The sequence below is a fragment of the Astyanax mexicanus genome, chromosome 8 (assembly GCF_023375975.1).
Source record: "Astyanax mexicanus isolate ESR-SI-001 chromosome 8, AstMex3_surface, whole genome shotgun sequence".
In the NCBI taxonomy this organism is placed as follows: Eukaryota; Metazoa; Chordata; class Actinopteri; order Characiformes; family Acestrorhamphidae; genus Astyanax; species Astyanax mexicanus.
The window spans coordinates 53,441,564-53,456,205 of record NC_064415.1 but is presented as its reverse complement, the minus strand read 5'-3'; the positions used below and the strand labels follow the sequence as shown (position 1 = coordinate 53,456,205).

General features: G+C 32.7%; 1 protein-coding gene across 1 annotated transcript; it reads right to left on the bottom strand.

The window, feature by feature from the left end:
- Positions 1-11,736: 11,736 nt before the first annotated feature.
- Positions 11,737-12,841, bottom strand: LOC103030954 (C-C motif chemokine 8-like). Its single transcript, XM_007241079.4, has 3 exons — positions 12,740-12,841; positions 12,431-12,548; positions 11,737-12,293 (listed from the first exon to the last, which is right to left on the bottom strand). Exons 1-3 carry the CDS (start codon positions 12,813-12,815, stop codon positions 12,086-12,088), a joined length of 402 nt encoding a protein of 133 aa, XP_007241141.3. The 5' UTR covers positions 12,816-12,841; the 3' UTR covers positions 11,737-12,085.
- Positions 12,842-14,642: the final 1,801 nt, after the last annotated feature.

Below are 14,642 nucleotides of genomic sequence, written 5' to 3'. Positions count from 1 at the left end.
TAGTTCTTAATTTCCTTTTTATTTTTTCCTCATTTTATTTTTTGTTTTTTAATAGTTTTGTACTACTGTTTTTAATTATTATTATTATTATTATTATTATTATTATTATTTTTTTTAGTTCATTCATTATTTTTATTTTATTGCATTATGTAAAAGTTAGTTTTAGCTTAATTTTAACTGTTTTTATTGTATTAATCTTATTTTCTTTTCATCTTAATTTCTTATCAATTAAATCAAGTTTTATCATTATTATTCTTATTTTTTATTCTAGTTCTACTATTTTATATCGTATTTAATGTTATTTGTAAAGGCTTGGCTACATTGAAAATGAGGGTTGCCATCAATGTACAAATCAAAATTAAGGTTGATTGATTGAATGATTGATTGATTGATTGATTGATTGATTGATTGATTGATTGATTGATTGATTGATTGATTGAAAATATGACTTTGTTTCATTTGGATTGTGAGTTTCCTGTTATTATTTCTGTGAAAGTGAATAAAACACTGATCATTGTTTCATATATTGTTTGTTTATTAATTTCATCATTTTATTTATAAAAAAACATATATACAAATGTTCCTGTATTAATAATTGTTGTGTGAGTTTAGTTTGAGCTTATTATTCAAAATATTTTAAACTTAATTACTCAATTAACTACTAAACTTTCTACATTGTTGGTATCAATGAGATTGACAGTGTATTTTTAGAGCGTCAACACTGTTTTTTTTTTTGTTTTTTTTTCAAGAATTGATTGTCAGAAACGCTTGAAAATGAGCTTAATATGCAATTTTACACTAATTGTCAAAGTTTTTTTTTTTTTTAATTTATGCACCAAACTGTAATATAATTAGATTAGCACTTGTTGAATTCAAATTAAACCAAACCTTAAAGAGATATCATTTTTATTTCTTTCATTATTTATTTCAAAATTTAACTTTTTTTATAAAAAAGAAAATAAAGAAATGTTAAAATATATAAAATGAAAAAAAAGAAAAGAAAAGTGTGTTTTATAATGCAAAGTGTGTCCAAATCTTTGACTGTGACAGCCTCTTTTATCTCTTATTGGCTGGTCTTTTTAGCTTTTTTCTTCACGACTTTCCTTATTATCTTCCTCTTCTTCCCTACTTTCCCTTTTCTCCGAGAATTCTGGGCAGTTTTTACTGGTTTCACTGATTTGCTGGATGTTTTAAGCTGATCTGTGGGAGCTGCTGCTGGACCGGGTGACTCTGGATGCCGGCTGTTGAGTGGTGTATCAGTGGGTGGTGCTGTGGGTGCTGAAGGTGCTGTGGGTGCTGGTGCCTCCTCTCTGTTCCCCTCTGCTGGTGGGTTGGGTATCAGTGCAGCAGATCTTCTCTTATTTATTTTGCTCATGACTCGTTTAGTCCAGTCTGCATCAGGATCAGCACAGAGCTGCTTTCCCCTCCAAGTCGTTACTCTGTAAAAATACAGTATATTTCTTTAATTATTTGTTTATAGTTTTATTGCACGACTGGGCTTTAATATACAGCTCTGGGAAAAAAATATGTTTATCTGATTTTGCTATTTTTTTAGGTAAATGTTTGAAGATAATGCAAAGAAAACAAGTTCATATTCATAAAGTTTTATGAGTTTAGAAATCAATATTTGGTGGAATAACCCTGATTTTTTTAATCACAGTTTTTTATGCATTTTGGCATCATGTTCTCCTTCACCAGTCTTACACACTGTTTTTGGATAACTCTTCATATCCAGTTTTAAGGGTTCAGAAATCAATATTTGGTGCAATAACTCTGGTTTTTAATCACAGTTTGTTATGCATCTTGGCATTATGTTCTCCTCCACCAGTCTTACACACTGCTTTTGGATAACTTCATGTTTTAACACTCCTGGTGCAAAAATTCATGCAGTTCAGCTTGGTTTGATGGCTTGGGATCATCCATATTCCTTTTAATTACATGCCAGAGGTTTTTAATTGATAACATCAAAGAAACTCATCATTTTTAAGTGCTCTTTTATTTTTTCCCAGAGCTGTATGCTGGATTAGTTTAATAGTTTAATAGTTAGCAAACTACAATGGAATTGCGACGGTAAATGAGACAAATATTGTGTCACATCATATTAAAAAGCCTTTTTAAAGGCTTTCCTTCAATGTGAAACTAATTCACAATAATAGGTCGTCTGACTGGTGAGTTTTTGTGTGTACTTAATGTTTTGGTTGACCTGGCGTCCTGTATGCATACAAATGAGTGATATTCGTTGGCCGGCTGTACTTGTAGGAAAATTAAGCACTGATTTTGTGGTTTGTAGTTGTATTTTTGGGCTGTTAATGTGCATTAACCCTTGTGTGCTGTTCATATTTTTGTTACTCGTTTACTTTGTTACTTGTATTTAATTCAGCAAAATTAAGCAATTTTACATTAAAATGCTTTACACATGCTTGCTCCACCTAAATTGCAAACAATATAAACACAGCTTACATGGTTAATATTTGCCCTTTACCTTTCTTATGTTACATTTCTTTTAAAAAGTGCTACTCTTTTTTTATTAGTTTTTTTAATAAAATGTAAAAGAAAATGAATTAAACTCAAGATATGAGTAGAAAATGTGTTTAGTTTCAAATTTACAAATGAAGCAATGTTTATTAGCGCTTGGCCAAACGTACTGTATGCAATATAAATGTGTGTGTGGCGGGGGGTGTACAGTGTGTGTTTATTGAAAATGTGTTTTGATATATGTTTTTCACAAAAAATGAGCCAATGCCAATGAGTTTGAGTTAGACAAAATATTTTTTTAGTAGCATTTGATGAAAAATTAAAACGGGTCCCACAGACCCGAACACCACACAAGGGTTAAGCTCATATAACTAAGTCAAGACAGAGAATATGTATTTCTAATATAAATATATGTGGTAAATATACGTAGGTCGGCGGGTCAGAACTAAACCAGCACAGAATCATTCTTGAAACTACATTCTATGGGCTAGAGCTCTGGGTGGGCTAGGGCTAAGGATGTTTGGATCAGATTGGAGCAGAAAAGCATTGATCTGTAGGATCTTGTGTATATGAATACTTACATGACTGCAGTGACTGGACACACTCCTTTAATCTGCCACGTGTAGTCAACAACATTGTTCACGCTGACCTTGTGCAGTTGAGTGCTTAAACTGAGGCAGCAGATTGGTGGAGGACCATTTTCTGTCAGTAAAAATAGAAAAAATTGGGTTTGTCCACAGCCTACAATCATTAGTTTTACCTGTAATTATTTAACTAATCCCTTCCAGTTTTGGGAAAAAAAAACACTGTATTTTTACAATGGATGGATGGATGGATGGATGGATGGATGGATGGATGGATGGATGGATGGATGGATGGATGGATGGATGGATGGATAGATAGATAGATAGATAGATAGATAGATAGATAGATAGATAGATAGATAGATAGATAGATAGATAAACAGATTCAAACATAAATTAAAACACAGAAGAATAGAAAAATATATAAGGCTATTAAAAAACATACTATACAAGGTAAGATATATCTGTAAATAGATAAATAAATAAATTGTCTTTACTTTAACTTAATTTTTTCTTATAATATAAAATAATATATATATATATATATATATATATATATATATATATATATATATATATATATATATATATATATATATATATATATATATATATATATATATATATATATTATAGAGAGTACCAATCAAAAGTTTGTACACATTTCCTCATTACAGGACTAGGAGAAAGCACATAAGGAATCATGTAGTAACTTATAAGAGTACAACCAACCAAAATACTGTGCTACTAACATAGATAACTCTTGCTCCTTTTTTCCTGGGGTGCTCCTGATGAGAGCCAGTTTCTTCATAACATCTTTGATGCTCGTTTAAACTGCACTTGAGGATACTTTCAAAGTTCTTGACATTTGTCGCATTGACCTTGAATCGCATTTTTTTTTTCTTTACTTAGTTGAGTAGTTTTTGCTTATTATAATCTGGATTAGAACCTTACTCACATAGAGTTATTCACTGTATACCTGTAACTCTACCTCTTCACTACTTTACAACTGATGCTCTCAAAGACATTAAGCACAGCTGTTAACTGAAAGCCTGAAATTCCAGGTGACTCTACCTTAAAAAGCTGACTGAGAAAATCTAGCCAAGATGTGCAAAACCTACTTTTTAAAAATATAAAATGTAAAACATATTATATTACATTATTACTAAATAATTCCATATGTTTTTCTTCATAGTTTGCATGACTTTAGCCTTAATGTACAATGAAGAACAGTTTAAATAATTAAAAGAACACTTTTTTTAATTTAAGGTGTGTCCAAACTGTTGACTGGTACTGTAAATGCAGAAATTGTGGATATAGGTTACTTTATTAAAAAAGCTCAATTAAAAGCTATTCAAATGTTCCCAAATACAGCTCTGGAAAAATAAAAAAATAAAAATAAGAGACTACTTTAGTTTCTGAATCAGTTTCTCTGATTTTGCTATTTATAGGTTTATGTTTCAGTAAAATGAACATTGTTGATTCATTCTATAAACTATGTACAACATTTCTTACAAATTCCAAATAAAAAATATTGCAAAATGGCTAAAATAATTAAAAAGATGCAGAGCTTTCAGACCTCAAATAATTCAAAGAAAACAAGTTCATATTCATAAAGTTTTAAGAGTTCAGAAATCAATATTTGGTGGAATAACCCTGGTTTTTAATCAAAGTTTCCATGCATCTTGGCATCATGTTCTCCTCCACCAGTCTTACACACTGCTTTTGGATAACTTTTTGCTTTACACTCCTGGCGCAAAAATTCAAGCAGTTCAGTTTGGTTTGATGGCTTGTGATCATCCATCTTCCTCTTGATTATATTCCAGAAGTTTTCAATTTGGTAAAATCAAAGAAATAATACTCATCATTTTTTTTTCCAGAGCTGTATAGTATAATCTACAATCATTTACTAAACCCATCAAACCCCTTTTTTTGCACAAGCTAAAAACTGTACTACAGCTTTTGCTGTCATAATCTAGGCCATACCACAAAACCTACGAGTGCTATGCTACGCTATGCATTCACAGAAATGGAACTTACGAGCAAAGGTGCTGGAGAACACAGCAAAGAAGAAGACCCCGACACCCAGATGCATCTTCATCTTGTATTGAAGTGGAGAACAAAGTCAGCTGCAGTGACTGCACCGAGAGCCCCTGGACCACTGTGGTCTTATTATGTGGTGGGTAGGGGGTGGGACCTTGAAGCACCTTCATTCACACGAAATATGGAAAATATGAGATCTTAGGTTAAAGACACGGAACGGAAATCGGTTATTCCACCTTCAGGTGCTCTAAATTTTTAAATGGAACAAGAGGTTATGGGCAGGTCATAAAGAAATCCAGTGGTTTCTTAACTTTTTTAAAAACTTAAATTTAAATACTGATACAGATAAAGGTCTTCCCTCTTTTATTTCTATGGGAGCCCATTAGTTGAGTATGTTGAGTATGTCTTGTTTGTCTGTATAAGGTTTTTTAAAAGTTGGTTAGAAGAAAACAGATAAAAGAAAATTGGTTCTGGTTCTGGTTCTGGTTCTGGTTCTGGTTCTAGGTCTGGTGTGGGTTTCCCGAAAAACTATCAATCTTAGCAAATAACAAACAAACCAAGGAATGACATGAGAAAAGAACAAGCCAGTTCTGCAAATGTTTCCCAAAGAGCTTCGCAAAGTAAAAATTAAGGAACAAGTTTAAAGAACGTATTTGTTGACTCTTCCCCCGAAACAGAACGCTTAGTTGAACCACAAACATTGATTCAACAGTGGCAAATATAGAGTATTTATTAACGATTACACCCGAAAAATGTATAAATGTGTTGTAATCAATATCATTATACAAATTCTGAATTTTTACTAACAAAAGGATGTACTTAGGCATTGATAAAATAGTCCTAAAGATGTTACTAGTCATGTTATTTTTTGATTATTAAGTGATTACCAACTTAGTTTTAGCTTGTGATACTTTAAATGACAAAACACAAACAAGTGAGTTCATGTTTTACTGAGACAGAAGCACAAAACTTGAAAGTTACTTTAAAGTACTTACATGTTCCTAATCTACTCACTTGCCATAAAGAGTAGGTACAGATTCCTCCTTCAGAAGAAGTCCACTGGGGTTGACGGGTGGATGAAAGGAGGTGCCAGGGTGGTTCTATGTATATTTACAATAAATTAGCCTTCCAAATGGTTAATAGAAGCATATGATTCCATAAAGAACTCAAGTGGTTATCTTAGTTTTTCTAAATTTGAATACTAATACAGATAAAAGGTCTAGTCTCTTTTGATTCTATAGGAGCTCATCAGTTGTGGATGTCTTGTTTGTCTGTATGAGGTTATTCAAAAGTTGGCTAGAAGAAAACTGATAAAAGAAAATCAGTTCTAATTCTGGTTCTGGTTCTGATCTTCTCCAGACACTGCATGCAATTCAAATTAGAGAACTTAAATGAAACCTAATTCACCTAAAAGAGGATATATAGGGTCTATATTCTGTACAAAACAAGTTTATAAAGTTCTTTGCACAAAGTTACTCTTACATAAAGAAAAAGATCTCAGCTCTATTCTTGTCAGTTTCAGTCCCATTCAAAATGAGCCGTTTAAGGGCTTTAAGGTCACTTTTATGCAAATAAGCTGTTTCTGGCAATGTCATGTTTACATTATTAAGTAAATACGGACCTTAGTGTTAGCTTGTGCTACTGTAAATGGCAAAACACAAACAAGGTAGTTCATGTTTGACTGAGACAGAAGCAAAATACTCATTATTTGAAAGTACTTACATCTCCCTCATCTATTGACATACCATAGACAGTTGGTACAGATTCCTCCTTCAGAAGAAGTCTACTGGGGTTGATGACAGAGTGGAGGTGCCAGGGTGGTTCTATGTACATTCACACTCAGAGCCTTTGGGAGCCTTCCAAACTGTTTATAGAAGTATATGATTCCTGACACCAAACTCTGGAATCTGGAGACAGGGTGGATGGATTTTTTTGATATATTAGCTAAATATATATATTTAGCTAAAGAGACTGAGTGAATGAATTCTTAATCAGAACGCAATGAGTAAATGTGTCATTTGGTCAATGTTTTGTAATACATTCACTATTAGAGACTGACTGCTAGGACCTGAGTAAAATGTGGAATTGTGGGTGTGAAACCACATGAGGAAAAAATGCTTATCTCAGACAGTCACAAAACCACACACCTACGATCTACACATTTCATCTCACACAAACATTCCCCTTCCTTGTCTTCACCTGCTGGACTCTTAAAACTTTCACAAATATGATTTCGCAAATACTGTAGCATAGCTACAATGTTGCATCATTCTGGCACCCAAAAAAAAAAAAATAAAAAAATAATAAATAAACTATTCAGTCAGTGGAGCACCTGTGTTTTCCATTGGCAAGATAGCAATACACCAGAAAATGATCTAAAAACACACCTAATTTCCAGACCACCACGTCCATCGACGTATAAATATTTAGTAATTTACAGTCGTTTTTGTGAAGCTCTGCTTGTCAAATTTGTACATAGTGCTGGTGATAGAAAGGAGTTGTCTCTAAGAGCTACATGACAGGAAGTGAAACCCATGAAATGGTTATGCTTACATTGCCGGTTTCCTTCCATTCACATCTGAGAGCTTCATACAGGGTGATGCAATTTCTCAGCACTTTTTTACTGTTATTAATATTACATACAAAAGTTCTAGATAGGATCACTGGTGGTTTTGGATAGTGAACATGTGGCTAGACTGTATATCTATGTTAGAGATATGGTGACCTCTGATTTCTATCAACACCACATTACAGAAACCTGTACATGATGATTCATTTTCTCTGAAAATGTACAGTGTAGTCTTGAAATCTGACTGAATAATAATCCATGTTTGCTATTGCTGTAAAATTGACTTAAAGGCGAACCACACAGCTTGCTTTGTGGCATGTTAGTGTGTCTTTGCTATCATAATGACGGGAAAAGTACACCTTGAGCATCTCGAAAAGTGCAAAAGTCATGTACTAATTCTCTTAATTAATGTGGTTGTGTTTTTTTAGTCAATGGTGCACCTATAAATATATTTCTATCCTTTTTTTTAAACATGTGTTTGAAGTTGTATTTTACTGAAATATAATATGTATCCCTTATATGTCATTTTAGACAAAAGTACTCAAAATCTAAGCAACAATATTTAAAAAATAAATATATTTGTTTGCTTTTAACCTCTTGTGCTACTTTTTCTTTTTTTTTATTGGACGGCATGTTTTAGACAATATTGTGTTTCAAGAAGTAATTCTAATTTATTAATGACTATTATATACTATTTATATCATATTTATGATCACATAACAGCTTAATAATGCAGTTGTTCATTTAATGATTGAGAAGTTTAGTATTTAGTAGTTTGGACAAAATATTGATATTGTGATGTATCAAATAAAACTTCCCCCGGGGCTGTTAAGTTAAGTTAAGAAACCTTTAAGCGAAAGGGGAAAACCCAGTGATGAAACCAATGAGTACTACAATACACGCACATCTCTAACCAATCAGAACCCACGTAATACCAGCGTCTGACAGCTGGTAGCAACAAACAAACAAACAAACTAACAAACCAACTGTTTCTGTGTACTAGAACCATCGTGGACTCCACACTTCCCCTGAATTGTGTATATAATAATGTGGCAAGGAGAAAGTAAGACAATTAGATCAAACTCTATTTGCTCTTTTTATTATTAACCTGCATAATGATATGTAATACTTAATTTTTTTAAACATTGACACCATTACACTTAAATGATTAAGAAAACAAGATGGCGGGAATCCCAGTCAAAAGTTTCTACAGCCAGTCCAGACAGAAACATGGGCCAGGCTTATATTTTTAGCCAATTTTTATGTTAAAACTATTTTTTTTTTCAACTACTGAGAGAAAGCAAATATTATGTTTTGGGACCATTTGGGTCCTTCTGATCCCAAATGGCAAGAATATATATATAAATATATTTTTAACAGTAAAATAAGCAATAGTGCCCATATGAGAACATTGTTTGTGGCGAAAAAAAAAAAAATAAAAATAAAAATAAAAAAAAAAACGATTTCCTGTAAGACGTCCAAAGAAGTTTATGTCTAAATAATTCTATTTAAAAATTAAAAATACGTTCCAAGCTAAAATCTGGGTCTCAGGAGGTTAAAGGAGAAGTCCTGTGTGAAATAAATTTGGGTTGTAGTAAAACATGATAACGAGTACAAACCTTTGTCAAATAGCCAACCTTCATTTACTCCCTTCTTTCCAAAATACAGTGATTATAGCCGATGCTCCCACCAGGCTTCCAATGCTAGTGATAGGGGCATAGTGCTGCCTAAATGCAAAGAAATCGTTATTTTTACATGATTAGCAAACTCAAAGTAGCTTTAGATTTCGTTGGTTGAATTCTGGGGGTCTTCACATTTAAACGAGGCACTAAGAACTTCAAAAGTGCACAAATAGTTTATATTAAAAACAATGTTTATATATTCAGTACATACAGGGAGTTCCCTGGGTGCTGCCATCTTGAAATTAAGTCACAGAAATCTGACGCGTATGTAGGATAAGGGAACACATTGGAAAATTAACTCAATTAATTCATGAAAATGGCATAAATGGCATAAATGTATAAACTTAGCTCAAAAATAAAGTATTTACTAGTCAGTGACTTTAATCAGAGAACTACCTGAAGTTATTGTGTGTATAAAAACTGTTTTTAATAAACTAACTAAGTTCTTAGTGTCTTGTTTTAAAGGTAATAGCCCTCAGAATTATACCAATGAAGTTTTGAGCTAATTTAAGCCTGTTAATGATGCAAACATAGCGATTTCTTTGCATTGGCAACTCTATGCCCCTATTACTACCATTGTAAGCCTGTTGGGAGCATCGGCTAAAAGTGCCTTGTTTAAGAATGCTAGGGGTAAATGGATTTGGGCTATTTGACAAAAGTTGATACACATCATCAACTCATCATCATCATGTTTCACTACAACCCAAGTCCATTTCACACCAGATTTCTCCTTTAATAAATTCAGATATTTATTCAACTCTGTCGTTCATCTTGAAAGTCTTACATCAACATTTCCAAGTCTGTACACCCCCTCAGTTACAAAGAAAAGCTGGTCATGTCGGTGTAACCACACGAGAGAAAATAGGACGTTTGCCGCTACCAGAGAAACTGAATAGAACACAGGAGGGAAATAAATGGCCTAGAAGACTGACGGATGACCTCTTATCATAATGCCAACGTCCAGAGTGTCCCAGCCATCTGTGATCAACATTTTCATTAATCAAAATACATATATTTATAGTGTATTAACTTATCCCACTTCTTATTATGTTATCAAGTCTAGTGCATCTCGTTTCTGTCTAATAAAAAAAACATGTTCCTCCAAAACAGCATACAGAAAAAAAAAATCTTTCTAATGTTTAATTAATTACATTATTATTAACTTATACACAGTCAGACTATTGGTATTTTTTTTTTGTTGTTTATAATACAGCAGAATTTTAGCATGTTTTTATTCCTGCTGACTTTTGCAGTTGAATATTCTTAAAATAAAAACATTGCCTTAAATTCATGCAAAAAAAAAAAAATAAAATAAATATACTGAAATATTGTAATATTATTTTAGGGTCATGTTGCCTACCCCTTTTGGAAAACTAATGTTATGTAGAATGTTTACACTTTAATTAACCATCAAAGGCATGATAAAAAAAATTTATATATTTTCAAACTTTTTTTTATTATTTTTGATTTTGATAACAAGCTGATAATTTAAATCAAGTATTTTTTATTTTTATTTTTGGAGCAACGAAGCCCCTAAAATATGCAGGGAGGGATGAACAATCTCCAGAACTAGAGAAAAAAGTCACAGCTTCATCATGATCTATCTAATAAAAGTTGTCTAACTGTACAAACATAAGGGGGGTAAATACTAGTATTTTAATTGACATCACTGATATAAATATAAATGCATTTTACATTTCTCACATTCATTCTTTTATTTATAAATAAGAAAATATTGAAAATGTTAAAACATTTTAAATGAGAAATGGTTTCAGAGTTTTCAGACCTCAAATAATGCAATGAAAACAAGTTCATATTCATAAAGTTTTAAGAGTTCAGAAATCAATATTTGGTGGAATAACCCTGATTGTTTTTTCATCACAGTTTTCATGCTTCTTGGCATCATGTTCTTCTCCTCCACCAGTCTTACACACTGCTTTTGGAAAACGTTACGCTGCTTCACTCCTGGTCCACTCTTGGTTTGATGGCTTGTGATCATCCATCTTCCTCTTGAATATATTCCAGAGGTTTCCAATTTAGTAAAATCAAAGAAACTCATCATTTTTAAGTGTTTTAAGTTAAATAAATAAATAAATAAATAAATAGGGTATAGCATGGACATATGTAATTACCCCAAAATTGTCTTTGTTGCCTCAGAGCACACTAGGCAATATATGAATAAATGTAAGGTTAATCTATTTTGTATTAGGCTATATGGAATTTTAGGTCGTTTTTTCATCCCTGCACCTGTTATAGTTAAAGAACTGAATTGTTGTACACTTATAAATATGTACAAATCATTTATTAACCATTTATTAATTGTGATTCCATTCATTAAACTCTATTTTTTTTACTTCCCAGAAATAACGAAAGAAACCAGATATAAAAAAAATGTGTCCTTTATTATTTGTTTTTAGATAAAATAATATTTCATTCCTTTCACTGTACAAAAGTTAATTAACAAAAATACATTATAATAATAATAACACAAAAAATTGGCAACACTTTACTTGAAAGGTCCATTTGCTGGCTTCAACATTAATGCTCAACCGACATTCAACTAATGTTCAACTGCATGTCTATTAAATACAATTGAATTAAAAGTTAAAAGTAAAATATTACCTCAAATATCTGCTTTAATAAAGAGCGTATTTACAAATCCTTTTGTCATATAATATGTAAAGAGAAAATGGTTCAAAATCAATGTTCATATCAAGTCAAATCGAATCATATCACACAAACACTGATGTTTCGTTAACGGTGGTCGTGCTGTTACTCTGCGCCTGTGCTTCAGGTTTCAGAGCTCTGGTGGGATTATGGTGTGGAAGATCTTTGGGCTTCACTGGAGGCTGTTTCTTCTTGTCCAAGAACTTCTTGGCTCTGATGGTCCATGGTGCGGTGGGATCAGAGCAGATGTTGATGTTCTTCTTGGTGGTAAATCTAAAAGAAACCAATAAATACAAGCAAAATTATTTTTTGGTCAGTTTTATCTGGTGGCATACATTTGTTGAACGTCCCTAACTGTTGGAATGTCTTCAAATTGGTTAAAAAGACACGTCCATGTCCATGACTCTTACATTATAGCATGCACAGGACATAAGAAGGTCTTCTGTTCCTTGTATCCTTTCAGCAAATCAAGACGTAACATGGTTTTCGATGTTTCCAGACAGCAAGTCACGGCACGAGCTTCGCTACCTGCAAAAAAAAAAACAACAAAAAAAAAAATACATAAAAATAAAAGAAGAAGAGTCAGGTATTCATCAGACTTGATAGTCTCAAAAACATGTAAATTTTTTGGTTGGCAAAACCAAAAAAACAAACAAAAAAACACTTAAGAAGTTAAAAATATTCTTCTAAAAATAAAATTAAGGAGATCTCAAACTTACCTTGTTTTTCAGGCGAATAAAACATCACTAACAGCAGAACAGCAGCTGAGCAGTGAAGAACGAGTGGCATCTTCATCTTTTTACCCTACTCTTCACTCTAGCTCTAGCTCTAGTGGTCTCCACTTCTTTAACACTGAAATGTGGCCTATTTAAGCCCACCCCTCCAGCTTCACCGGAACAAACACAAGTCAAGTTTCCTCCCACTGGTGTGGGACTGGTGAATACGTACCCAGTGGTGGCCGTGCTACCACATTTAATTACAGTGTTCGGTTGAACTGTAGGTGTGAAAGGTCTTCCAAAACCACAGATGGAAGAGTGTTGGGGTTCCATTCTGTATTAGAAACAGTTTAAATAGGGCAAAGTGGAGCGAATAAAACTGGATTGTAGATACAGTACATTTCAATGGAATATTTTAATATTTGTAGGGTTTTTTATCTTTTAAGGAATCATGCAGTAACTTAAAACCAAGTAAAACAAACCAAAATGTCAAAATGTAAAGTATTTACATTTCTGATGCTGGTAACTCTGAGGAATTTATTAACTGAGGTAACTCTTGGTCTTCACTTTCAAGGGCAGTCCTGAAGAGAGCCAGTTTCATCCTGATGAGAGACAGTTTTTCAATGGTCTTTCAAAATTCTTGACATTTTTCTGACTGGCTGACCTTCATTTCTCAGTACTTCAGTACTTTGTTAAATAGTTTTTGCCATAGTATGGATTAGATCATTACTCAAATTGAGCTATTCACTGTATACCTGTAACCTGTACCTCTTCACAACTTTACAACTGATGCTCTCAAACACTTTATTAAGAGGCAACCTAGCAACAATGCAGTGCTTACAAGCCAAATACAAAGCAAATGCGATGTCATTATACACCACTGGGAGCCGCTGTGGAAACTCCATGTCTCCAATAAGCGGTGGAGGCAAAGACGCGGTCCCATAAAAAAACAAGCTTAGCGATTCAAAAATGCACGTTATTACACACATTATCAGCCACCAGTATCAGAAATCTTACCGCTAGGGGGAGCTGAAGTAATAAAAACTTTCATTCTTAAAAAAAAAAAAAAACTTTTCTTTCAGTCAAACAAGCACTGAAATTTAACCTACACATATTACTTTCTTAAAAAAACATTTATTTGGGTGAGTAAAGCACTATTGTTTATTTACAGTATGCTTAGATTTCCACAGTTTTGATGGCCGATAATGGCCAATAAAGCAGAGCAGTAATGGGACTATTTTAACTGTCAGAGTTTTTATAACCAAACAGATCGTATTTTCTCGTCTTCTTTAACTCAAAATCTTTTAATAAACAGTGATAATGGAACTGCAGGTTCGTGCTATAATGTGTAATATTGGCACTGCTGTGCTGATCTTCGGCACAAGTGCCAATATTACACATTATAGCACTCCCTCTCATGTATTATTGCTAAATTATAAAGTTTAGGTTGCCTAAAATGACATATGGTATTTCATAAAAAATTCTTGACTATAATACGCTGAAAATAAAATGCTTACCTTAAAAAATTTCCAAACTAATCCTCATTTATGGATTGATTTTCAATATGAGAAATGAAAGTACATACTACTGCCAGCAATTATAATGGACACCTCTGCTGATTGGTAGAGAAGAAGAATATCTGTGGAGAAATTAAATATAACTTTTTATTAGGATACAATTAAGACCACTTTTGTAATAGCAACATTAGGTTGACTTACTAGTTATTATTATATTCTTACTAGTATAAACTAGGTACTACTAAAACCAGGTAAATTAATGTATCTGTATGTAAAATAAAGCCAATCTGAGCCATTATTAATGTGATTGGTTCTATTTAGTTCAGTCTGATGTTATAACACTGTTATAACATTGGAAACACAGCTAGAGCTGGAAGAAAAGAACACTG